At 38.1% G+C, this 27950-nt stretch overlaps 1 protein-coding gene across 2 annotated transcripts in view; it reads left to right on the top strand.

Moving 5' to 3' along the window:
* The first annotated feature begins 4313 nt into the window (after window positions 1-4313).
* Window positions 4314-27950, top strand: part of SLC13A1 (solute carrier family 13 member 1) — a 76862-nt gene continuing 53225 nt past the window's right edge. For both annotated transcript variants that reach the window (XM_046670094.1, XM_046670092.1), the window contains exons 1-3: window positions 4314-4428; window positions 18559-18687; window positions 26927-27063. In XM_046670094.1, coding sequence (XP_046526050.1) covers window positions 4330-4428; window positions 18559-18687; window positions 26927-27063 — 365 coding nt within the window. In that variant the 5' untranslated portion in view covers window positions 4314-4329. The remainder of the gene's footprint in view (window positions 4429-18558; window positions 18688-26926; window positions 27064-27950) is intronic.

Below are 27950 nucleotides of genomic sequence, written 5' to 3'. Positions count from 1 at the left end.
TGAAGAAATTGAAAAAAGTGCCAAGGTAAATGACTGTTAGATGCCAGTTAGGAGGGAAAAAGTGATCTTAGTTTTCATAGTATCTAAAAAGCTTTGGCGGCACAGCTTACATGTGGCACTTAGAGAGTAAACCCTTGACAGTGCAGTGTCTGGAAGTTATGGTATTTATGAAGGTAGCCAGAATATATAAATGGGAAGGCACCATGAGTGAGTTTCAGAATTAGGGACTAATCAAGACTTAGAAACAAATGACTGTCAGAAGAAAATCTGACTTGCATTCCTTGAGTCTGATAGTCTCAACAATAGCAATCGACTAAAACTGGCATGCACTTTGAATTCTAAGAATTCAAAGTATGAAAATAGGAACACATAACTGAAGCAAATGCAGTGTCTTTTCTTTTTTTTGAGGAAGAGTAGCCCTGAGTTAACTGCTACGAATCCTGCTCTTTTTGCTGAGGAAGACTGGCCCTGAGCTAACATCCGTGCCCATCTTCCTCTACTTTATATGTGGGACTCCTACCAAAGCAAGGCCTTCGCCAAGCAGGGCCGTGTCCGCACCTGGGATCCGAACCAGCGAACCCGGGGCCGCCGAGAAGCAGAATGTGCGAACTTTACCGCTGCGCCACCAGGCCGGCCCCATGCGGTGTCTTTTTATATACAAATGTGCTTGGCTGCTTTCATCAACAGTAAAAGCATTTTGACTTTTGTTTCCCTAGTTAAAGTATATACTGAGTCTATACACTTTCTCATCTAAGTCTTTATGGGTATATTTGCAATGGAACAGATACCCCCCCATCGAACAAGCCATATCTCTTTGCAAGCCTAAATACTCCATTGAGTAACTGCTCTTGTAAACCATCCTATATAAGCAATGAGGCTAATTGGTTCTCATTTATTTATATTTATAGGTAAATTTAGAGAAACCTCCTGAGTATTCATTTTTGTCTAACGCTTTGCTAGGGACATAAGGGAAGTAAATTAATGTCGCCTGTACTCAAAGAGTTAGCAATCTTATTGAGGATTTAAGATTTACATTCACTATTAAAATAGTGATTAATTTAAGTCAGTTTACTCCGGGCCAAAATGTATCTTACAGATACTAAGTCAAAGATTCGCAAATGTTAGTGCATATAAAAACTTGTAGGGAGACAACTATGCATGATGTCACATTTTGCCCCCACAGGGCAGGGAGTCCGCACTTTTGTCCTGTGCTCCAGATTATTAGGATGCAGTTGAACCAAGGAGCCTCCAGAACTGGGTGCATGGAAAGTCAGGAATTGTCAGGATAGATTTATAGAAAGCAGCGGATTTGAGATGACTCCACAAGGTCAATCTTCAAGGATGGGTGGGATTTAAACACAGAGAAGGGAAGCATCTTCCTGGAAGAGGGAAAGGCTGAAGAAAAGCACACATTAGGGAGTGAATGTGGCATAAGAGCAAGACAGGCAGAAAACAAGCCTGAGAGAAGCAAGTGGGAAGGCCACTTAAAAGCTCGTTGCCATTCCCCTCATGTTGATTTTCTACACAGTTTAAGCATCCTGGACAATCTAGGTTCTTAATGAAGGTAACCAGAATATGCAAAGAAGGAACCTTTTTACCCTTTATGCCTGAACCTGAGTTTCACATAGGTTATGTCCAATCATAAGGCTCAATGGACATAGTCCCTGAGCCAACCAAACCATGTGTCTGTATACAAATGTGAGATTTGATGATTTAGTGCTTAGCGTCAGAGTAATAGTCATTATGGTAGACACATGGCATAGAATAAAAAAAAGCATTGCCTTAGGAGTCAGAAAGAACTGGATTTAAATCGTTGTTATACCACTTAGGACCTGGGACATTTTACTTGGCCTCTTTGAATTTTAGTTTCCAAATCTATAACAGAGCAATAATTATAACAGTGCATACATTACCAATACCTTGTATTGGGTTTTGAAGATTAAATGAGGTGGTGAGTAAATGCTCCCTGGCACTTAGTAGGTAACTGACTGAATGAAGAATATTTGCAATATTTTTATATTTATAAAGAACAAGTTTTAAAGGAACTAATCTGTGATTACACAATGGTGTGATTCATTTTAGGGTGGATAGATAAAACGTAGCACAATCATGATTAAGAGAGATTTCTGTTTTTCCGTACAAAGAAGAGGTGAAATCTGACAATAATGGAATGAGTTAATAATGTGATGTGATTTGAAGGACACCCTAAAATACATTTCCAAGGGGTCCAAAGTCTCTTGTTATGTTTTATTTCCTGGTGACTCTTGCCAAGGTATGCAGCTCATATCAGTCATTCATGTTTAGTGTGAATAATTTTGTCAGACCTTTTCTCTCTCTGACAGTGGAGAGAAAACTGCTGAAGAATAGAAGATTGACTGGACTTACAGAAAAAGTGGAACTGTTTTGTAAAAAGGGGCACCCACAGAAGACGAGCTGGCTAGAGCCCCAGGCCCTAACAGGAGGGCCCTGCAAACCTTCATTGGGCAAGAAGTGGGTACCGGAAGAGAGAAAATAAGGCACAGGAACGAGGCCCTGACAAACGTCAAGTGCTTTTTCCTTTAGCCCGTGTCCAGTTTGAGAGCCATCGTTCCCTGCGTGTCGAGGCCTTCATTTCCATTAAATGTCATACAAATGCCTTTTCATTTTTGGTGTCACCTCACAGAGTAAATCCTCTCAGATGGTGGGAAAGTGAGACTCAAATGGTCTCAGCAGGTGGCGTAGGGAAATCTGAGAACAGAAGTAATTTCTTTAAAAAATAGGAAAAAAAGAAAGCATGCAATGAACTGCTATATAGAAATAAATAAGTATTGAAACTGCTTTAAGTAACTCAGCTCCTTTTATGTGTGATAAAATGACAAAAATCATTATTTATTATTGAGGCCTACTAATTATTGCTCACTATTACTATTACTTATAATTATCTTCTCTTTCTTTCATCTGAGAAATTCAAGATACAATACACCTTTCTGATTTGGAGACTATTCCTTCTGTTTATTATTCTGATTTTCTAGAATCACTATATGTGATATATCTTTAGAAATTTAGATTTTTAGAGGAAAAAAATGATTTCTCATTTACATTAAAAACACAGCGAGTGTTGGATAAAGAATTAATTTCCTTGATGGGTATTAGAAATAAAGTCTAAATGCTAACAATAGATTACATGAAAGTAAAGTTATTTGTGCCCAGAGAAATTGACTATACATTTTACAGGGGAAAGTATTTTCTTTAGAGTTAGGCCTCGGTGCATAGTAGGTGCTTAGTTGAGGTTTTTGGATGATTAATTTACAACACAATGAAAACAAACTAAATAGTCCCCAGCCCTGAGGAGTTAGAACAGTTCCCATCTTCACACATGCATGTGCACACACACACGCGCACACACCCCCCTTGGATGGCCTTAATGACTCATCTTTATGAAGATTCCCTTGTAAATACCTAGTCAGTATCAGAACAATAGTATCAACTCAATCTGAAAAAAGTCTTAAAGGGGAGGGCTTATGTAAGACTTTATGGTAACTTTCAATTTCCTATCAAAAAAGGCAAGAGGGACCAAGAAATACACAGAACTTTGCTTTCAAACAGTGAAGAAATCATTGTGCAATTGAGTGCGGTACTGGAGAGAAAACTGCTACTCAATTCAAAAGCAGTGTTACTTATCTTTTGAATGAGGGCAGAGGATTTCCGAACGGGAGCGGTCAGAGGCTCTTCACTGAGCCAAACTTCACATAGGCAGTCTAGAAGCCTGCCTCAATCTGTTATTTGACAAGCCCCCCAAAAAATCCCTCTGTACCAAAAACCTTCCCTTTCACACTGCCATACACTGAAATTGGAGTTACTAGTTTAATTCCAACGCTGAAAATTTGGCTTCCTTAGAAAAGACACCGGAGGCACCGGATAGAAACTTGCTCAAGCTACCAAGCAAGTGTAGTAACTATTCCAGTTAGGGAGCCTGAAGTCAAAGGACATCAAATGAAGTAGAAAGGCCTCATTGTGGGCAAATTCAACCAACCTCAACATTTTCCCTTCTCTTAAACTTGGGCAGTCTAAATTCCAGTTAATGTGAACTAAGAACATAAGGAAAGAACAGTTTCATCTTTCAAAAGCCGTGCAAGCAAATAGTCTTTGATTTCTGGAAAGCACTCTTGGACTTATCTCTCCATGTTAATTGTGATAGTAAAACAATAAAGATGGAGATTTAATTTTAACTCATGTTGGTCAGTCTAGGGCAGTGAATGAGGATCATGAGCTGGAGAAATATTAATCCAGGTTGGTTATTTAACATCTGCCTTATTTTGAGAAGACTATTGAAGCCACCTGCTCAGGACAATGAAACTCTTCAGCTATATTTTGGTTTATCGCAAGTTTCTCCTCATAGCTTTCACTCTGTTGGTTTTACTGCCCCTGCCTATCATCCTCCGCACCAAGGTGAGTGAGCCTGGAGAACAGGCTGATGGATTTCCTAATGTACTTATCTTTTATTGCTGCTGTGTAATTGTGTGGTTCAGAGCTAAATAGGTGGTGATGCTTTGGGCTTGAAGTCAGGATGGTTAGACATTGTGTTTGGTCCATTTTTCTCCTTTTTAATGGTTAGTGTTGGTTGATTCTCAGTATAATTAACTAAAATAATTAAATAGTATATGCAATCAGAATTGTTCTTTACCCGTCAACTAGATGAGAGGAAGGACAAAAGATGCACAACTGTTGAGATCTTGTCATTCAAGTTATCAATCCCTTCCCCTGAGACTACGTGACACTGGAGGAAAGAGCTAGAAGAACAATGGGGAGTTCCAGGGTTGAGCACAGACTAATTTACTTGTCAGCTATACAACTTGGTATGGGTCACAGAACCTCCTGGAAATTTAGTTTCCTCATGGGATAAGAAGACATTGAAACAATAAAGTAATTTTCCTTGGTTAATCATAAAATCTAATAAGTTATTGTACCATGTTCTGATGATTCCAGATTTTATTTGTTTTTGGTGCACGTGTAAGCATTTTTCCGTTTGCTTTTAAGTGTAGTCAGTCTATTAAGTCAGAATGATAGACTCAATGCGTTTTTAATCCCTTGGTAAATTGTTTAAATCAGCAAACATTTAGTGAGCACCGTCTCTGTGCCAGGCATGGTGAGTGTCACTTGCTGGTAAGAGGACAAGCACCGGAGCCAGGCTCTCTGGTTTAGGTCCCAGACTTACCACTTACAATCTATGGGACCTGGGCAAGTCACTTACCCTTTCTGTACTTCTGTTTTCTGTTGTGTAAGATTGGGATAGTAACGGGCTTGTTGCGAGGATTAAGTGAGTAAGCGCCCCTCAGGCTCTGACTTGGAGCAGTGGCTGGCATATTGTAAGTGAGGCAGTGTGAGTTTCCCCAACTGTGTTGACTCTATAGCTGGTACAATTCTCCCCACCCCATGATACCTTGTCTCTGAATAGAAGAAAACTTTTCTGATTTTCTTCTCTAACAAGTATTAATCAAGGTTACACCATCTGGGTTGAAATAGAACCCCAGTAATTATGAAACGGTGGGTCCTCCAGCCTCCCTCAGAAGTCAGAACCTGATGTGGGAATCTCTGAGGCAAATTCAGGTGAGCTAATTTAAAGGCCTTTTTGACTCTGCTAAGGTCTCCTCTTCCTGCAAAGCTGATGAGGGGACTGGCCTCTGCTGCCCGCAGCTGTGGGTTGTATCCTGCCTGGGGCCACTACCCAGCTACAGCCTCCAGGGCTGTGCCTCTCCTTGCATTGAGGCCTCATTGAACTCCATGGAGGGAGGGAAGGCCTCCCCACCCCTTTTGATCAAACATTGTTCCGAGCCCCCAAAGTCTTGCAGAATTTCTAGTGAAAACAGCAGTCTGTTGTTTTTGGGTTGGTTGGTTTTGTTTTGCAAATTCTGTGTGACTAATCCTCCCCTCTCCTCTCTGCCTTTCCCACTCCAGCTACTTCTGAGCACTCCTTTAGGAGTCTCTGGCAACCACTAGACGACAAATTTGAGCCACAGACACAGGGTTCTAATCTGAATGCCCACCCCCAGCCCCCTTTGAAGACTTGTTGCTCCATCTAGCATGCATGATGACCTTCTCTTTCCAACTCCCCTTGTCCTTCAAGTCCCTTAGACTTAGCTGAATTGTACCATAAGCACTTCCTGGTTCATACCTGCACATCTGCCATGTTTCAATATTTCTGGGTTAGTCTCTGCATAAGTCCTTACTTACGTCAGCGTAAATAAGAAATTAGTCAAGACAAACTTAGGCCATGATTGCATATCCTCTGTGCTGCTTCTTCAACATAAATGCATGGTACTCTGACTATCTTCTGTAATTTTCAGATAAACTGAATATAATAAACCCTTTGAAAGAGGAAACGAGTAAATAAATAAAAAGCAACGGGTTCACTGCATGATTCATTAACCAGAAGCTGTATTCTTGCTAAGAAATACAGTCATTAATTTTTTTCCAAGGTGCCACAACAAGGGTACATTAGGTCTGTGGGGAAACCAGGGACCTGGCATCAGGTTGCATTTGATGGACTGTGTTCCTCTTTCCTTTCCCTGTAATCAATTCATTTGTTAAAACTCAATTAACGGTAATAGGAAGATTTTTTTCCTAGTACAATAACGTGATTTCATTTTTTGGGTTACTTTAAATGCATATTCAATCATTCAATCAACAGCTAATTAAACTCAAAGAATATTATTTTAACTGCTCTTTACAATGACAGCAGAACTTTTTTTCATAGAATATGGGCCTTTGGAGGGCATAAAATTTGAGTAGAGGCTTACTTTGACATGGATGCAAATCAATTTATTGTAAGTTTCAGTTTACCAAACTGGAGAGCCCTATGCTTCTAAACACACAGTAATAGAATAACTAAAGAATTGAAGCAAAAGAAAAAGTCAATTTTGCTTTATAAAAACAGAATAAATCTATGTGATACAGAACCAGCAAACAATGAATTATTGACTGTTTTTTTTTCATTTTTCGACTGGTTTTTGAGTTATTTCTATATACTTAACCCTTATACTTAAGACCTTATACTAAGGCCTTAATCCTTGGCTTAATTCTATCTTGAGTCAAAAATGTGGCATCAAAGATGAGAGACCTTAAGTGATTTTTCAATGTAATATTCAAGGGGAAGGAAAAGAAATTCACCTTGCAGAGCATGCTTCTGTTCCAGACATTCTGCCAGCTTCTTTACCCAAATTATCTTATTTAACCTTCATTACAAACTAATAAGACAATCACATAAGTGCTATCACTCTTGTTTTACATTTGAGGAAACTGATTCTCAGAGTCGTGTGACTCAAGAAAGGACATATAGAAGCTATGGAAGCTAGATTTGAACTTGGGTTCTCTTAACTCAGAATTCATGCTTTAGCAGCAGTTTTGTTATCGTCTTTTCTATATTTTGTATTTTTGAAGATTTATCCTCTATTTTGAAGAGTTACATAAAGTGTGCCTTGGTAATCATTTATCAACATCTCAAGCAGTTTTCTCTGTGATAATGCTTTACATAGGTTAAACTATGGAAGAGGTGTACCTTAGCCCATTGCCTCAATTGACCTCATGCTACTCAATGCCTTTAAAGTAGAAAGTTGCAGTTATTCTAACCACTGGAGATGGGCCTATGAGAACTGAATTAGCAATATTTTTTTATGTGTGTCATTTGCTGAATGTCCTAGAGTCCCAGTTGTACGGGCTGGTCATGTCAGCTTGTCAGGGTATGGTACCCATTCTCTTCATATCTGTACCCAAATGCTCACTAAGTTGTGGTATCATGGTGGCATCTTAATATCTTCTAGTTGAAAGAGACCTTAGGTCTCTGTTTTTCAATGTTTTCATGGAAATTATATTTTATAATAAAGGAGAATATACCTCACCCCAGAAACTCATGAGCATAAGTCAAACAAAAGCTCAAATTTAGTCCTTATGAGTTAGGTATTATTTTTAGTCCAATTTTACTGATTAGAGATAGAGACAGAAACAAGTAGATAGCTTGCCAAAATGTGGCAATACAGATGTTTCCAATCAACATCTGTCTGACTCTAGAGCCAGTGATCTCAACCACAACTGAATATCTGTCTTTATAGCTTCCACAGTGGTAGTAAATATATTCCTAATACATTGACATAAATGCCACTTTGCCAGTGAAATCCTGTTTTCTTATTGACTTATACTGAATCATCAGAAATGTTGCCTTTTTAGTTGTCACATAGACATAAAGATAGTCTTAGTCCTTCCCCAGTTAGTAGTTAGTGATCAGTAAAACAACCCTGTAATGTAATTGCTATTTACATAAATATTTGAATGAAATTAATCATTGCACTGAATTTGTCTCATTTTGGAGAGGAAATGTCTTACATATTCCCAGATAAAAACTTGTTAAAATTGTCCCCGGCTACATGCCATAGTTCCGGGGATATTCTCTGTGCAACATTATTCTTTTATGACTATTTATAGCATCTTGTTAATTTTTTACTCTTCTCAATATGTTCTATTTCCTTTCTTACTTTTCCAGTTCTTGGCTTTTCTTTGTATTTCCATTAATGAAACAAAAAGATAAAAAGAAGGCCAAGTTTGTTTGAGGAGCAGTAAGAGGAGAAAATTGAACAGTAATATTTCCTGTTTATGAGTGCATTTCTTCGAGATATGTCTCCCTCCATCTAGTTTATCCATTAATTAGGACCACTTTTTGAGCAAAAGAGACAGAGAACCAGCCACACAGATATTGAGCAGTAGTTCCTAGTTGATTGATTGTAAAACCAAGACCAGATTTCAATTTTCTCTCAGCTACTTCTGGATTTCTCCGGAAAATATTTTACACCAAGAAAGATTTGAAAAGAGAAGAGACTGGGAATCAACACAGCAGAGCATCAGTGCACGAGAACAGCACGGATTATGGAGGGGGGAAATATGGCTTTCAGCGCCAGCTCTATTTCTGCAGCTGTCATGTGCTGCCTATGTCTCCTTCGCAATATATTCATTTTATACATCATGAATTTCAAAGTCAGGATAGAAATTTTAATAAATAAAAGAAATTATACATAATGAAAGACTTATGGTTCTAAATCTAAATAAACTAAATAGATGGAAGAAATACAATGTTTGAGAAGAAATGTAAACTTTAGACGAATAGAGGATTTACTGGAAGGACGAAAGGGGTAGGTTGGAAAGTCTGGAAAACAAAATTAAAATGAATGGGAGAGAATTTAAGAAGACTACTGTGAAAAAAGAAGAAGGGGAGATATTCCAAGAAAACATAAAGAATTTTCAAATAACTAAACATATTAATAGAAACAATTGACATTGTTTTAAATGCTGGTTTAAAATATTGTAGGGATTTAAGATAAGGGGGAAATGCTATAAACTCCAAGAAAGTGAACATTTTAGACAGAAAAGAGCATCAAAATGATGGAGGGCAAGAAAAAGAAAAGAATAAAGAGAAATCATGCTAACAGTAATGTGGTAGATAAGCAAAACCAGGGAATCCCAATTTGATATATCTTTATTTCATGAAAATGGTATGAGAACTTGGTAAGCCCAAAGTGTTGTGCCAAGTGAACTGTGGGATATCAGGAGAAGTTTAAATTAATGTTTCTGCTTTCAAGTAGCTGCACAATTGCTGAAAAGTCAATACATACTATGGCAAACATTAATCACAAAATAAGGTTGTATATAAATACATGCCAAATGATTTAAACAAATCGTTTGTGTTATAGACATGGAATTAAAAGGTGGATAAACCTCTAGGGATTCATCATCCTCCAGCCCCTCCCTTCCCCCACCACACTGCCCCACTTGTTCAGGACCTGCTGCTCCATCTATTTTATCTCAGAGAATCTGCCACCCTTCACTCTGTTTCCAAGCCTGCAACCTGCATGTCATCTCAGATGCTTGGATATTCCTAAGCTCCCACCATTCAGTCTATGTTGCTTTATCTCCTACATTTGCCTCCCCCCAAACCCCCACCCCGCCATCTGCTTCCCCCTCTCCATTCCTACTGGCACTGCTTTCCTTGAGGCTGTCTTCGTCTCTTTCTTTCATTTTTTTCCCTCACACATTTTTTCTTTTTTCCCCACTCTTTCCCTTAAAGTCTCCTGCCAGAGTACTATTTTAAAAATGCCAACCTGGTCCTATTATACCCCTGGTCAAACTTCTTCAGTGGCTCCCTTTTGCCTACAGGGGAAAAAATATCTAAACCACGCATGTATACACTGCTGGATATTTAAGGTCTTTAAGATTTTGCCATTTATTTGTCCTAACAACCTACCCCAAAGCCACCAATACCTATCTCCCACGTTCACATTTTCCACATCAGCAATATTTCACTATTTGCAGTCCCTAGAATAACGGTGACTATTCTTGCCTCTCTGACTTTGCATATGCTGTCTCCTCTTTCTGGAATGCCCTCTCCCCTTGCCCTGTCCTTCTTGGGAAAGGCAGCTCTGGCTATGATACAAACTGAGAATATCCTCAGTGTTCTTATTGCATCATGGATACATTGGCCCCCATTAGAGTACGTTTTCCATTTCGCTTTTATCTTTGCCTCCCCCTCTAGACTGTAAGTAATTCAAGAACCTGGAACATATTGTTTAATTTCTGTTTCCTCAGCATCAAACACAGTGCCAGTCACGTAGCAGATAGTTGATAACTATGCTGAATGGACGGATTGATGATCTCTCATGGCAGAAGGATGAGAGACAAGCCAGATCTTGTAGAAAGGATAGGATGCAGGAGAAAAACGGTGAGGAAAGGATGGAATTTAAAATAGAGTGAAAAGAGTGACTACAGGACAGAACAAGAATGTTGGTGTAACAGGAGGGTATTTCTTCCACAAAGAAATTCTTTTCCCTCCATGATAGGTTTTTAAACCTTGTTTGATAGCAATAATAAATGCAAATGTCCTCTATAAGCCTCAAAACAATCATTAGAAACAGTCAATACTATGCCCATTTTACAGATGAGCAAACAAGACTCAGAGAGGTTAAGCAATTGACCCAGAGTCACACAGTCTATCAGAGTGTGGGAGGACTCAAATACAAGCCTGTCTAACTCGCAAGCCCGTTGACAACATTGCTTCTTTAACGGTATTTACAGAGCATCTTTGAAAGCTTGTGCACAGTTTGCCTTACTCCACCACTCCTGCATTTGTGATGACAAAAGTGCATGTTGAGATGAGGTCTCACTCTGCCTAGATTGCAGAGTCACCGCAACCCGTGATGGACAAATAGTGTGAGCAAAAATTAAATTTGGGTTGTTTTAAGCTCCTGAGATTTAGGGAGTTCTGCCACTGCATAGCTTTGTCTGTCTTGACTTATCTAGCGTCTTCTGAAAAGCTTCACAAGTAATTTTGTCAATCTCCCCACTGGTCCATTTCCTCATCTGCAAAATGAACAAGACTCTTAAAAGAGTTTTAAATGTTATCTGTGGATCGGCTGCTCCAGATTCATGTGAGGTACTTGCATAAAATCACAACCTCTGGATGTGAAGTCCAGGATGCACGCTTAACAAACTCGTCAGGATCCTAAAGAAGCCAATCCATGGACTGCATTCTGATCACACTCTAACGCATAGTCAAGTTGGAGAGCTAAATGACCTCTGTGGCTATTTCCAGTTCCACTGTGAGCGTGAGGTGTGAACACAGTACATCTCCATTGCTAATTATTTGCAAAGGTTAAATGAAAAGAAGGAGTTAAAAATTCCCCAGTAATTGGCATAGTGGAGCCACCAATTGACTTTCCTTGCTATCCATTTGGCCTAAAAACTAACAACAAATGTTATTTATTTTTCCTTGACTTTATAGTTGAGCTCTTTCTTACTCTCCATGTTCCAAGATGAGGATATTTTGAGTCATTTTAAGCTTTGCAATTAATATGGATTGAGTCTTGAGAAATCACTGCAGCGGGAGGGGAAGGTATATGACGAACCATTCGAAGCCCTTTACAGGCTCTGTCAAGTAATAATAGTGTTTTGCTTGTAGCACACAGATTTAGAATGCATCATTTTTCTCCTTTCTTAATTGCTTTGTGTTCTCTTTAGAAAATCAATTGCAGTGAGTGCAGCCTGTGATTGGTCCCACTTTTCTCAAGCTGAGCTGAGAGATCGTACCCACATATGTACTAATTCATCAGCCAAATTATTCCCTAATATCAGTCAGTGTGTCTTTAAAAAAGGGGGAGAAGGGGTGAAAAAAACTGTATTTTAAAGCCTAATTTATATTTCAATTCCATCTAGAGCTATAATTTAAAAGAGAACAAAGGTGATTTTTAAACATAATCAGCCACATTTTCTGAGATAATTTGACAGTCAGAACTTTGGGCGGGGGGAACCATTATCCAAACTGCTTAGTCATAGCGTCTTTTGCCGTTTCTACCTCTGCAACAAGGGCCCTGGCTGCACTTAGGCAAGGTGGTTAAGACAAGATATGATATGATGACATCGTTAAATGGGGCCTTGGGAAGTGGGAGAATGTCACTATTGGGAAGTAGCCTGTGCAGATAAAACTTTTAGTTCTGATTCTGGCTTGTTAGCAAGAGAGAGAAGAGCTCAGGGGAAAATGTGGAGATGTTCACCCACTGGGGAGAGGGTCCAGAGATCCAGTGCCAGGCAAGTAGGAGGGAAAACAGAAAAGAGAGCTGGGCAAAGAAAAGAGATTCCTATACTAAAGAATTTTATGCCTAGGATAGTGATGGAGTGTTTTATATAGGCATCAAGATACATGAATAAAAATAATTGTAGAAAGAACACAGAAAAGAAAAACTTCGTTCATTCAGCAAATATTACTGAGTGCTTATTTTCTGCAGGTACTGTTTTAAGTGCTGAGGGTAGAGCAGTAAAGGAAATAAGATATGCTCTCATGGAGTTTATACTTGGAATGAATCCCAACTCTACCGCACACTAGCAGTGTCATTATTGATCCTTTGTTCAACATGGAACTGCGAGACGTGCCTCATAGAATTCTGATGGGGACTAAATAAGATAAGTCATGTAGAACACCAAGTATTGTATCTGGCATGTAGTAGGCATTCATAAATGTTATTTTTCTATCCTCTTACTTAGTTATAAGTCAGAAAAACAGATTTGCTTGACTTGGCACATATCTTCACCTTTTAAATAAGTTTTTCTATCCATAACGCCTATGATCAGCAGTTTAAATGAAGTTTATGAAAGTAGGACCACCCACACCTTCACCCTCTTCTCCACTCTACACACAAAGCAAATGATTATTTCTGTAGACCAGATGCGCCAGAGAAGCAAACAAGTGGAGCAATGGTGAGAACTGTGATCTAAAGTGCTCCCACATTGTTCTGGGGTTAGGATCAAGTTCAGTGCCACACTCTATGGGCTGGAGAGTGGTTTTCTTGAAGCTATGAAAAAAGCTAGACTGACCACTGTCTGTGATGGTATTCACAGGAAGCAGACACTGCCCAGCCTTTCAGCCAGGACCTGACCCAAGCTACCTCATCCAGCTAGATGATTAGATTTGCATTGTCCTGCATTTGGTGAATTCTACCAAATATTTAAAGATGAATCAACCCCAGTCCTTTTCAAACTCTTCCAAAAAGCTGAAGATGAGGGAACACTTCCAAACTGGTTTTATGAGGCCAACATTACCCTATAGCAAAGCCAGACCAAGGCACTATTACAAAAAAAATTATAGGCCCATAGCCCTGATGAACATACACATAAAAATCCTCGAGAAAATTCTATTAGACTGAATTCATTTTCACATTAATAAGATCATACGGCATGTTCAAGTGGGATTTGTCCCTGGGATGCAAGGATTATTCAGTTTGCACAAATCAGTTTTAATGTGTGCACCACATTAACAAAACGAAGGATGAAAAAGCCACATTATTATCTCAATAGACGCAGACAAACCATTTGACAAAATTCAACACCGCTTCATGACAAAAGCTCTCAGCCAATTAGGTATAGAAGGAATGAACTGCAATGTAATAAAGGATGTATATGACAAGCCCACAGCTAACATCATACTCAAGGTGAAAAACTGAAAGCTTTTCCTCTAAGACCAAGAATAAGACAAGGATGCCCACTCTCACCACTTCTATTCACCAGAGTATTGGAAGACCTAGCCAGAGAAATTAGTCAGGAAAAAGAAATAAAAAGCATCATATTGGAAAGGAAGGAGTAAAATTATCTCTGTGTGTATATAACATCATCTCATATGTAGAAAATCCTAAATACTACCTTTTAGGATACTACCACATAAAACTGTTAGAACTAATAAATAAATTTAGTAAAGTTGCAGGATACAAAGTCAATGTCAAAAATCAGTTGTTTCTATACGCTAACAACTAATTAGCCAAAAAGAAAATTAAGAAAACAATCCCATTTACAATAGCATCAAAGAGAAGAAAATACTTAGGAACAAACTTAACCATGGAGTTCCCCCTTCTACACTGAAAACTTTAAAATAATAAAACATTGATGAAAGAAATTAAAGAGATACAAATAAATGGAACGATATCCAAAGTTCGTGGATTGGAAGACTTAACATTGCTAAAATGTCCATGCTACCAAAGCGATCTACAGATTCAGTGCTACCACCATCAAAATCTCAATGGCATTTTTTTTTTTTTTTGAGGAAGTTTAGCCCTGAGTTAGCCGCTGCCAATCCTCCTCTTTTTGCTGAGGAAGACTGGCCCTGAGCTAACATCCATGCCCATCTTCCTCTACTTTATATGTGGGATGCCTACCACAGCATGGCTTGCCGAGCAGTGCCATGTCTGCACCCGGGATCCGAGCTGGCACAGCCCCGGCTGCCAAAGCAGAATGTGGGCACTTAACTGCTGCGCCACCGGGCCGGCCCCACCCAATGGCATTTTGTACAGAAATAGATAAAACAATCCTAAAATTCACGTGGAACTACAAAAGACCCTGAATAACCAAAGGAATTTGAGCAAAGAGAACAAAGCTTGAGGCATGACGCTTCCTGATCTCAAAATACATTACAAAGCTACAATAATTAAAACAGTACTGTATTGGCATAAAGACATATAGACCAATGGAACAGAATGGAGAGCTTAGAAATAAACCCATGCATATATGGTCAACTCATCTTCAATAGGGGTGCCAAGAATACTCAATAGGCAAAGGACTTGAATGGACATTTCTCCAAAGATGACATGCAAATGACCAACAGGTATATGAAAAGGTGTTCAACATCACTAATCATCAGGGAAACATAAATCAAAGCCACAAAGTGCTATCACCTCACACCTATTAAGATGGCTTTTATAAAAAAAAAAAAGACAAAAAGTGATGGCAATGATGTGGAGAAATTGGAACCCTTGTATATTGTTAGTGAGAAGGTAAAATGGTACAGTCACTATAGAAAACAGTATGGAGGTTCCTCAAAATACTAAAAATAGAACTTATAAAAATTAAAATAATATATGATCTGGCAATCCCACTTATGCGTATGTCTCCAAAAGAATTGAAATCAGGATCTTGAAGAAGTATTTGTACTCCCATGATCATTGCAGCATTATTCACAATAGTCAAAATATGGAACCAATCTAAATGTCCAATGATGGATGGATGCATAAAGAAAATGTGAGATATATATATATTTATAATATATGTATATATACAAGAGCAACATGAATTAGTAGGAAAAAGATGAACTATCCAATACAAAAAGCTAGGACATTTTGACTATCCATTTAGGAAGAATTAAGTATCTGATTCCTATAAAAATAAATTAAGCCCCTACACTTGAAAATTATTAAACTTTAGAAAAAAATACAGGAATATAAAATATAGGAAGAACTTCTCATACAAGGTAGAAAAAGCACAAAATGTAATAAAGAATTTTAAAATAACTGCATTAAAATTAAAATCCTCTTGTCAACCAAAAATACAATAAAGCATATTTCATAGACGAGGCAGAGATGAAGAAAAATATTTGCAAATATATAACTTATAAAGAAATATTATTAAAAATCAACAAATAACTCCACAAATTCATGAAGAAAAGAAGCAAACAACACAACAGAAAAATGGAAAAAGACTATAAATAAGGTAATTTGCGGGAGAGAAACAATTATGTTCAATAACCATGAAAAAATACTTCAATGGTATTCAACCAAATGCAAATTAAATTAAGAAGAACTTTTCATACCATCAGGTTGTCAAATAAATAAATTAGTCCTATATACAAACTGCTGGTGAAGTGAACTTTCTCACACAGCTGGTGGCAATATAAACTGATACAACTATTTTAAATAGCAATTGGGCAATGCTCAGTCAAGTTCAAATGCATAGTAACTCCAACACTATGGCAGGGGTTATGTGTGGTAAACAGAATTAACTGGCACCATATATTCTTTTTTTTTTTTTTTTTGGTGTTTTAGCAGTCCCTTATAGATTGGTGCTCCATATAATCGTCAGGGTGGCTGGTCCCTTAATCTGACTGTATGCAAAGGAGTGACAAAATCAAAGTGGATTCTTGGAAGACGATCTGTTTTGGTAACAGCCTTGTCTGTACCGCAAGAAGTAGGGTGGAGGCGGAGGGGCAGATTGGAAAGGTAAAGTCACAGGAGGAGAGGGAGGCCCCAGAGAGCATCGGTTGTAGCTAAAGAGCAAGATAGTGAAAGGGTCCATTTTATCTTTGAAATCTAGGTTCTTGCAAGTATGATAGAAAACACAAAGTCATAAGGAGGAGCTTTTGGGCTACCCATGTGTTCTAACTAAGAGAAAATGCAGGCCTGGTCTTTCTCCTGCACTGGCATTTTAAATTAAGCTAGTATTCACAAATTCTCTCCAGACTAAGTGAGGAAGATTCAGTTAAGGCTCAGCTCTGTCTCACTGTTTTACTGTTTGTCAGGATTATTGAGGCAGACTTTCTATAAAACTGTCAACATTAGAATACCTTGATTCTTTCTCCTTTAAAAAGATGACACAATAAAGATATGACATAATCCTAGCTTGTTAAGGATTTCTCAGAAACCCACTGAAAGTTCAAGGATGCTGGGTGAGTGCATCCCACCCTGAGGACTCCCCCTGAGGTGGGTGATTCAGAGGGCAGGAGAGCCAGAAATTTTATTGCCCTGAGAAAACATTAAGTAAAAGACCTCATTAGGGGCCTGCCCACTGGTGTAGTGGTCAAGTTCGTGAGCTCTGCTTTGTTGGCCCAGGATCCCAGGCATAGACCTAGCACTGCTTGTCAAGCCATGCTGTGGCAGCATCCCACATAAAATAGAGGAAGATGGGCACAAATGTTAGCTCAGTGACAATCTCCCTCAGGCAAAAAAGAGGAAGATTGGCAACAGATGTTGGCTCAGGGCCAATCTTCCTCACAAAAAATAAATAAATAAAATAAAAGACTTCATTACACTCAGCAGTTTTGTACATTTCTCAAATGCTGCTTGGAATTTGCAGAAATTAAACAATGTGAGGCCAAAACCAAACCATATAATAGATACTAACCTTTGTTGATAACATAGTACATTCCAAGTGACTTCATATCAAAATTATGTATCTAAGGGGCCTATCTGGTGGCTCAGTGGTTAAGTTCGCAAGTCCCACTTTGGTGGCCCCCGGTTTGCAGGTTTGGATCCCAGGTGTGGACATGGCACCGCTTGTCAAGCCATGCTGTGGTAGGTGTCCCACATATAAAGTAGACGGAGATGGACGTGGATGTTAGCTCAGTGCCAATCTTCCTCAGCGAAAAAAAAGAGGAGGATTGGTGGCAGATGTTCTAGGGCTAAAAAAATTAATTAAAAATTAATTTGAAAAATTATTTATATAAGCCAAATATAATGATAAATTTCAACTCTTTCTTTACAATGCCATAAAACAGAAACCCATAAAACAGAAACCATTTGTACCTAGCAAAGCAACAGATTCTGTTAAGAGTCTCAGTCCTGTTGAGTCTCCCTGTGTCCCCCCAGGAGCTCAGCTGTCTTTCCAAAAAATAAGGCAAAGGCTCTTCATCTCCAGATCCATGTCATTTAGGAGCTACTTCACTCTCCTCCATGCCACATAACTTGGACACTGTCCTTCATTCTCTGAAACAAAGTACAGCAAAAATTTTCTTCTCGGTTGATTTCCCCTTTTTAGTAGAAGGAGAGGAAGGCCGGTGTGCATAGGTCCCACCCAACCAGGCACCAAGGAATACAGTTAAAAACCAGGTGTGGCCTGCCCCAGGGGGAAGGCAGAAATGGCTATTTCTGTATTTCCAGCAGAACTGGGAGTGCATTTTATAAGCCAAAGGAAGGTGAGCACAAATATCCGTATACACCGATATGAGCACAGAAAGTTGACTATCCGCAATTACCTCTTTCACAAGAAATGTAAAGGAAACTTAGTGGATGAAGGTATTTTTATGTCTTCGTTTTTTTCATGTGTATTAAATTTTGGCTCTTAGAATCCCTAACACGTGATTATTTACAGCCCAACTCAAAGGTGCAGAGGCCTTCAGAGTTTCTGCTTGCTTTCCCTGTGACAAAACTCCATGCAGCAAATGTGGTTGTGATTTGAACGATGACTTCCCAGCCTCATTATTTCACGTTGTGCTTTTGCCTTTGTTCTTTCCAGGAAGCAGAATGTGCCTACGTACTCTTTGTTGTTGCCATATTTTGGCTTACAGAAGCTTTGCCTCTCTCCGTCACAGCCTTGCTACCTGGGTTAATGTTCCCATTGTTTGGGATCATCCCTTCTAAGATGGTAAGCTCTCTTGCAAATGTTTGTTGTAATTAGACGACATTTTGTGTTGATATTTTCACTGAGAAAAGTTATATTTAAAGGGGGGCAATAATCTTGTTGATAAGGCTTCTACATAAGTTCCAAACTTCCAGTTGTTTCTCTTCTCTACAATTCTGCATGTGTAACAAAAACAGGACACAGACTGTGGCTTCTTGAGTCATGCGCGTCAGCAGGAGAAATGCGTGTCCAATCTTCCCAGGCTGACGTTTATGCCTGGTGCCTCCCTCTCAGCAAAAAGGCCTACTCTTTCACATCCTTCACAAGCTTTTTCTATTCAGCAGAATTAGGTCTCACACAGTGTTGGGAAAGCAATTTATGTTCTTAATGAAGAAAAGGCTTCCCTGTTTTCTTTTCCAGAAACATGCCATTTCAAAAGATAAAGCCAAATTAACTTCCACATGTATTTCTATTTTGTTCTTGCTGAGAGGAGCTTATTCATGCTGAGAGGTCTTTCTTACCTTCATACAATCTAAAGGTACCCAACTGAAGAAAATGGATTCAATTTCCCATTAAAAGCATGAAATGCATTGAAACCAGAATGTCGATCTCCATGCAGCCTCCAGCCACCCGGCACACAACTGCCTAAACCACAGCTGAAACATTCTCAGGAAAGATGTCAAGTATATGATGCCAGTCCATGCAATTTATCCCCTTTGGACGGCTATCTTCTGCCAAGGTCCAATATTGCTATCATGGGGTTCATCTGTCTTGTAATGTGGGTAGAGATTTTTTTTCTGCGAGAGAAGCTACTCCCTTTCTTATTTTCATGCCATTCTTCCCCATTTTGGAGTTCAAGTCCATCTTTTTGCATTTCAGATCCTCTCTGCTCCTCTTACTACATTTTCCCCTCCGTCATAACCTTGACTCTTTTCTTTCTAAGCACCATTGATTTGGAAAAGAGTGTAGCCAGGGCTGTACTTTAGTTCCTTTCATTCCCAGGCTGAAGATTTGTTGTCCCAGAGAATCTGGAGTCTAAAATTCAAGAACTTTCTCGAATGCTGCAACATGCTAGAAGGCTCTCAATAGAGGAAATATTCAAAGAAGGGGTTGGCAATTTCTCCAAAATAGGATGTCAATGTATTGACTCCTGTCCTGCTGGCTTGGGTGGTCCTACCTCCAGAGATGATTAAGTTTAACACTCACATCTTTGTCTCTTCTGATTTAATAGTAGTCAAACTGCCTGAATTGACTTTTATAGAGGCTGAGCTAGAAACAAGATTAACTGGAGTCATGGGGCATTTCTGTAGCAAAGGGGTTAGAGGGAGACAGGAGGAATATGGTGCCTAGGTAAGCCTGGCTTTGTGGAAGCTGCCAAAGAAACATCTCTGCCTCTTTTCAGGATGCGAAGTCTTGACTAGAGGCAATAAGGTTCTCAGTACCAATGGCAGTCGTCTTACTCAGGCTGCTGATACCTATTCAAGAGTCCTTTATCCTCCAAGGTGTCAGCCTCAGACTAATTTAACAGTCATAAAATGTTAGACTAGGAAGGGAGTTCTTCTGGGTCATTTCATCCTGGGAAGGGATTTCCTTCCACAATGTCTCTTACAGATCAGATCACTCAGGAAGTATCTAAGGCTTCCTGTGTGTGGGCCTAGAATATCCCACAAGGAAATCCATGCCATTTTTGAATAACTTCACCACTTAAGCAATTCAGCTTTATTGAGCCCAAGTCTGAAATTAAGTCACTTTGATTCTTTAAACTTTTCTCTAATATTTAAGATTCCACAAATAAACTTCATTTTTCTTCCCCATTATGGTGTTGCTTGGATTTGAAAATAAACATCATTGCTTCCTTAAGTCTTCCCACCTTCAGTCTCTGTGGTTTCCAGACCTCAGCTCCTTTCTTCAACCCTGTCACCCCTACCTCCTTCACCACCACCACCTTCTTTTCTCTTCCTGGAAATACCTCTAGTTTGTCAATGAGACTTTGGAATTAAATTGTTAATAAATGTAACTAATGTCTGTCCCATAGTAAGCACTCATTCTATGTTCATTAATATGATTATTAGTTGCACATTGACAAAAGAGAATAGATCACTCTAGAAACATTCTGACTGTTGCAAAGCTAAATGAGTCTATGCTCTCCCCTCTGCTATTTCAGCCTAAATTTGTTTTAAACTTGATGTGACTTTCTTCACCTATTAAACTTAATGAGATCTCACAACAAATCAAAGTCCTTAGGACTTTTAGTGGAGAGAACTGTTTTTCAGTCTTGTGATCCTATTTTGAGACAAAGTAACTGACCTTTTACTTGGAAATAGCTGACCAAAGCTGCAGAGAAAGGGCTGGAGAAGCTCAGACGACGTGAGCTTAAACCCTGATATTCACCACTAACTACTTTAATGATCCTGATCATGAACCTTAATAAACCTTTCTTTGTCTTCCTTAGAGAATGATAATGCAACACAATTCAAGGGTTGTCATAACAATCAAATCAAATAATATGTATGAAACAGAGATACATACTAAGTGTCAAATATTCTTATGAGTTTTTATATAATGTTTGTTTGACAGTGTTAAACTATCATTCCAGCCTACCGCAGCATCTTGCAATCTCAGCTCTGTCATTGAGGAGAATATGGTGTCATTAGAATCCTCATCTAAGTTCGTTGCCCTACACATCTTTCTCTTTGGCCATCATAGTTTTAGCTTCACTAATTATTTGTTAAGCCAATGCTCAATACCTACATCTTACTGAGCACATTGTTGTATTGAAGAATATCAACAAATATTGAATTTCTCTCCTATCTTTTGAATAAAATCTGAAATACTAAATAGTGTGCCCAATTGGATATTCCAAAGCAGGTATTATTATTATTATTATTGAAAATATATTTACATGTAAATTTTACATATATAAAGTGAAGATACACATGCACACATATTTATGTTATACTACATATTTACTCAGCCATTCAATAAATATTTATGTGCTAAGACTCTGCCAGGCACTTGGGAATACATCAGTGAATAAAAATGGACAAAATGGGGGCCACCTGATGGCATAGTGGTTAAGTTCACATGCTCCAATTCGATGGCATGGTGTTCACAGGTTCAGGATCCCAGGCACAGATCTAGCACAACTGGTCAAGCCATGCTGTGGTGGCATCCCACATAAAATGGAGGAAGATTGGCAACAGATGTTAGCTCAGGGCCAATCTTGCTCACACACACAAAAAAAAAAACCAGACAAAGTGTCTTCCTAGGAGAAAAGAGACAATAAACAATATACCTCAATGAACAGATAAATTGTATAGTGAGATAGAAGGAGATTAGTGCTATGGAAAAAATGCAACAGGATAATGAGGACCAGGAGAGAGTTGCAGTTTTAACTAAGATGATCCGAATAGACCTCAATGAAGTGTCAATACCTGTAAAAACATTTACAGGAGCTGAGGGAGTTAGTCATTTGGGTATCTGGGGAACAATCATTGCCGAAGGGGAAATACCCAGTGCAAAGACCTTAAAGCAGGTATATGTCTGCAGTGTCACTGGAGCAGAGAAGCCAAGGGGTGAATGATAGAAAATGATGTCAGAGACAATGTGAAGAGAGACTGGACCATCTAGGGCCAAAGTAGGTCATTGTAAGGTTTTAACTCTGAAAGAAGTGAGACCTCCTAGAAAGTTTTGAGTAGAAGAGTGACATGATTGATTTACCTTTTATTTTAAAAGGATAACTTGGGTCATTGGGTTGAGAAACAAGGTAGAAAGGAGGGAATAGATGGTAGGTTATTGCAGTAATTCAGCTGAGAGACCAGGGTAATTCAGACCAGGCATAGTGAATATATTCTTGATATATTGTTAAGGTAAAACCAACAAAATTTCCTGAATAATTTGATATGGCATATGTGATAGAAAGGAGTCAAGGATGCCTCACAGCTTTTTGACCTGCCAACTGGAAAAATGGCACTGCCATCAACTGAAATGGGGACGACTATGGGCAGAGTAGGAGAAAGGCTGAGACCTGGAGTTCAGTATTGAACATTAAGTTTGAAATACCTATTTGATATTTAAGTGAACATGTTAAGTGGGCAGTTAGATACAAATGAATCCAGCATGCATGAGAGAGAGCTGAGCTAGAAATACAGATTTGAGAATCATCAACATATAGATGGTGCTTAAAGCCCTAAGACTTGTTGGGATCATTTAGGGAGTGAGTGAAGATGGAAAAGCCAAAGAGGACAAAGAGCTGAGTTCTGGAGAACTACAACATTAAGAGATTGGCAAGAAGAGAAAGTACTATCAGAGAAGACTGAGAAGAATAGGTTCTTGATGTAGGAGGAAGGCCAGGAGAGTGTGGGGTCTTGGAATCCAAGTGAAGCAAATGTTTTAAAGATGAAGCAATGATTAAATGTGTCAAATTTGTTAATACGTCAACTAATATGAACACTGGAAATTGACCATTGGATTTAGCAATATAACATAAGTAAAGATTTAAAAAAAATAACGAAATATAAGGAAAAAATAAAATCTTTAAAAAAAAAAAAAAAGGGGGCTGGCCCCGTGGCCGAGTGGCTAAGTTCGCGCGCTCCGCTGCAGGCGGCCCAGTGTTTCGTTGGTTCGAATCCTGGGCGCGGACATGGCACTGCTCATCAGACCACGCTGAGGCAGCATCCCACACGCCACAACTAGAAGAACCCACAACGAAGAATACACAACTATGTACCGGGGGGGGGGCTTTGGGGAGAAAAAGGAAAAAATAAAATCTTTAAAAAAAAAAAAAAAAACGAAATATAGGCTTTATAATCATATACATCATAACTGACAAAACGCTTTTTTAAAAATCTCATTTAACTCACAAATTTGATGCGAAGTATTATTTAACTTTTATAGATAAGTATATTGACTTGTAGAAAGGCTGTTGAGCTGGTAAATTACATGGCTAAGAGAGAACTCAGGTGTTCTGATTACAAAAGTTGGAGTTTTTATCATGTTTTTTGATGAAAAGCCATTTTGAGACAGAAATATAACTACCTTGATCTTGACAATAGATTTCAAATTTCATTAGAAATTTTACTTGACATATCAAGTTTGCCTTGAAAATAGTTTTATTTATTAGCATAATTTTACAAACCAATAGCACCTTCTCTTATTACCTCCTATACAAGTAGGCTATAAACAAACACATCTGCTTGCGTTCTTTTACAAATACGTTAACTGATGAAAACCAAAGAATGGGTAATACAATGGAAAACAGGGAATGTGAAAATTCCTCCCTAGGTTTAACAACTAATTTTATTTAGACAATTGGGCTGCAAGCCATAGTTTGTTTGCATAGTCTATTAAGGGATTTGCAAACTGTGAGTCTGAGGGCCAAATCCAGTCTACTATGAAATTTTTCAAATAGAGTTTTATTGGAAACACACACAGTCATGCTCTTTCATTTACATATTGTCTTTGGCTACTTTTGTGCTACAAAGACAAGCTGAGTAGCTGTGATAGAAACCATAAGGCTCACAAAGTCTAAAATATTTGCTGACCCTTTCTGACCCTTTCAAAGTCTGCCAACTGCTGGTATAATCTAGAGAGATTATAACAGGACTATTTTGGGGTCCTGAAGTTCTTTCTGTATTTAATCTTTTACTCATAATGGCTTGCTTCTATGTGTTCCTTTGTATTTTTAAAGTAATTCTGCATTTATTCTCTCATTTAATTCTCAGACTATTGGTGAAATAGGGTCATTGAGGCTTATTTCCATGAACAAAATTGCAAAAGAGATAAGGACAGAGGAAAATTCACATGTCTATTCACCTTTCAATACCAACTCGAGTATTGAGTCCTATAAGCAGACTTTCCCAATTCCTCTAGGAAAAAAGTGGTCACTTAACCCTTTGAACTTCAACTCTACTGAAGAGGTGGCTCTCATGCACCTATGATATGTTATTGCGCTTTTTGTTTACTTGTTTTTCCTCATCTAATAACTTATAAGCTCCTTGAGTCTAGGGATTTATTAATTCAACATATATTGTGTGCCAAAACATGCCAAGTGTGTACTAAGCCTATAAATACAATGATAAATAAGACACATCTGTGGCTTCAAAACGTGTGTAGTCAAATGAAGGGTACAGTTAAGTAAAGAAATAATCACTATATAGGTTAAGAGGTGCTATAACAAAAGAAAGTACCATCCAACCAAGCTTACAGTGGTCAGGGAAGGCATCTTGGAAGAATTGACATTTGAATTCATCTATGAAGGAAGATTAGAGAGTAGCCAAGGTGAGAGAAGAGGATCATTCCAGGTTAAATGACAAGCAGGTGCTAAAGCATTTCTTTGTTTGGGGGACTACACATATAAGGGGAAATTGGTAGAGCACTGAAAGTCTAAGCTGGAGAGGTGAGATGGGACCAAATGATGAAGAGTCTTGTAAGACATGTTGAGAAGACTGGATTTGGTCTCAAAAGACATGGGGTCCATGGAAGGAGGATAGGAGGGACAATGATGTGATCAGATTTACATTTTAGAAAAATAACTATGATAATGGTAAGAGGTGGATTAGAAAAAGACAGATCACACAGTAACCAGGTGAGAAACAATGAGGAGCTTAATAAAGGCACTAATATGTGAAGAGAGAAAAGTAGACACATTTAAAAGATATAAAGGAATAGAAATAATAGGACTTGGCGGCCAATACACATACATTGGAAGTGAAAAACAAATCATGGCTGACCCTCAGGTTTCTGGCATGGGCAATTGAATAGATGGAAGTGTCATTCATCACAAAAGGGGCTACAAGAGGAAGACTATGTTTGAAGGATGCAGAGTGAGTAGATAAATGTTAGTTTGGACATGTTGAGTTTTTAGATATTTGTGGGAAATTCAAATAGAAATGTCCAATTGGATACACCAGTCTGGAACTCAGAAGACCTATCTGTCTAGATGTAAAGATTTTGGTGTCTTCAACATTCATTCAACAAATATATATTGAATACTTACTGTGTGCCAGATATTATTTTAGACACATAGAGGTAGAGATTGAACCCATAAGATTCAACAATCATGTAGACTTTTAAAAGCATAATAAATTAACTTTTCATAAAACATAAAGATGTCCACTCGTTCGCTTTTAATTCCAAAGGTAATTTTCGATTTTTACCTTTTGGAAATGAAGCCAAGCTTAGTTAAGTTATATTAAAAATACATATATAATTAAAAAGAGCAAAATCATCACCAAAATTGATTTTCCTATTCCTTCCTGGTTTCATAACATTAGAATGGTTTTGTTCCAACTCTTCCATTTCTTTTGCTGGACATTATTTGATTTTTTAAAGGAATATTTCCTCTTATAATCCTCTCCTTTCAGCACAGCATTGTGATTTAGTTTAGCCAATCATTTCATAAAGTTATAGCTATTGAATATCAGTCCCATGAGGTACTCCACCTAAAAATTAAATAAGGCTTCTATGATTAAATAAGTTTGAAAAATATGTAGTATATGGAATCCAACTCTTTGAGAGTGGCAGTATATGTTGGTATTTAAAGGTTTTGAGGAGGCTTACAGGAAAGAAAAGTCTAGTATTTCAAAACTCTAGATTTTCTAAATTCATTTGACTACAAAGTCTTTTTTTTTTTTTTTTTTGAGAAAAGGATGATGTAGCTAATATACTTCAGAGCATTCTTTGGTAAATGTTGGTGCAAATGGTTGCCCAAATTTTCTGTACCCTCTATTAATCTCTGAATGGCATTAGCTAAAATTGATTTAAAGTATTGGCCCCTATTCAAGGGTATTTATTTTGTAGTAAGTAAATCTTGAAGGTAAACCATTCAAAATATGAAGGAGTGACTCTGTAGTTATGGCGTAATGGGTGGTAATGAAGATACTGGTAAGTTGGAGGCTTGACTCAGGACTTTCCCAAACCACAGTCATTGCTATTCTACCATAGGAATATAAACCAATTAATCCCATTTTACAGATGGAGAAATTAAGGCATGGAAGGCACTTGGCTGATGTTACTCAGCTATTGAAAAATTCAGTACCCTGGGCCCTTTTTTTTCTGTGTATTTTTCCTTAACACTACTATTTCTGGGTAAGAGTGAAGAACATATTTAAATTTGTATTCAAACACAAGTACATTCCTCTCAACAAAATATAAAGATTATGTAGTTGAAGGTCAAAGTTAAGAGCGGCAAAATAATGTCTTTCTTGTGCAACGTTATTTTTCCCCACCAACATAAAAAACATGGATTTAATTGTAATTTCAGGTGGCATCTTCTTATTTCAAAGATTTTCACCTACTGCTAATTGGAGTCATCTGTTTAGCAACATCAATAGAAAAATGGAATTTGCACAGAAGGATTGCTCTGAGAATGGTGATGATGGTGGGTGTGAACCCAGCATGGTAAGTACCACATTTACTGTTCCAGGTTTACATTCTGAACAGACCATATTTTTGTACAGAGCAAACAACCAAATAAGTAATGCACATCCAGGCAATCATTTGTAGCTCAGTACAATTCATGACTTTTTTTTCTCTGCAAACGTGAAAGCGATATAAAGTGTACTTGAGTTGCAGGAGGAAAAACAACAACTTTCCTTTCACTGTGGGTCTAACTACAGGGAGATTGGAAAAAGTGCACACAACTCTCTCACCTTTATGCACCATAGGAGTCAAAGCTGAGAGAAGCCTTTAACCTCAACAGACAAGATTGATAGACTTCAGAGTAGATTTCAGTTCTATCTTGTTTATTTGGCTGATTACACATTCAAGACTTGTTCGAGAGCATCCTTGATCATCAGGGAGGATGTTAAGAACCAAAGACAAAGACATTACTGACAAAATACAAATGTGTGCAGAAAAATTCCAAGGTGAACATTTTTCTTTTTAAATGAACTGTTACAAAGTGAAAGGATCTATTAAGAAGTTTCATCTATAGAATGTGAAATCACTCATTTGACTGATTTTCCCCCACTGAAATGAATGTTTTTTTCCCATTAAATTAATTGGCTATTTTAGCTTTAATTCCAGCTCTGGTTAAGAACATAGATATGAACTTAAAAATTTCCAGTGTCACAATTATTTGCATAATGGTATTATGTTTTAAAGTCTGAGAAGGTTGAAAATAAGAAAATTTTCTTTGAAAATAAGAAAATTGTACTGAATTCGGTTTCCTAATTCATCCTAGGGTGTAACCACATCTGTGATTATCATTTACAGAGCAAATCATTTTGTTAAATACAAAAGAAATTGTCAGATGAGACAAAATTTTTAAAATTTTTTACTACTTA

This window comes from Equus quagga, chromosome 8 (assembly GCF_021613505.1).
Source record: "Equus quagga isolate Etosha38 chromosome 8, UCLA_HA_Equagga_1.0, whole genome shotgun sequence".
NCBI lineage: Eukaryota > Metazoa > Chordata > Mammalia > Perissodactyla > Equidae > Equus > Equus quagga.
The sequence above is the reverse complement of the archived record's forward strand: the minus strand, read 5'-3'. Positions and strand labels throughout refer to the sequence as shown.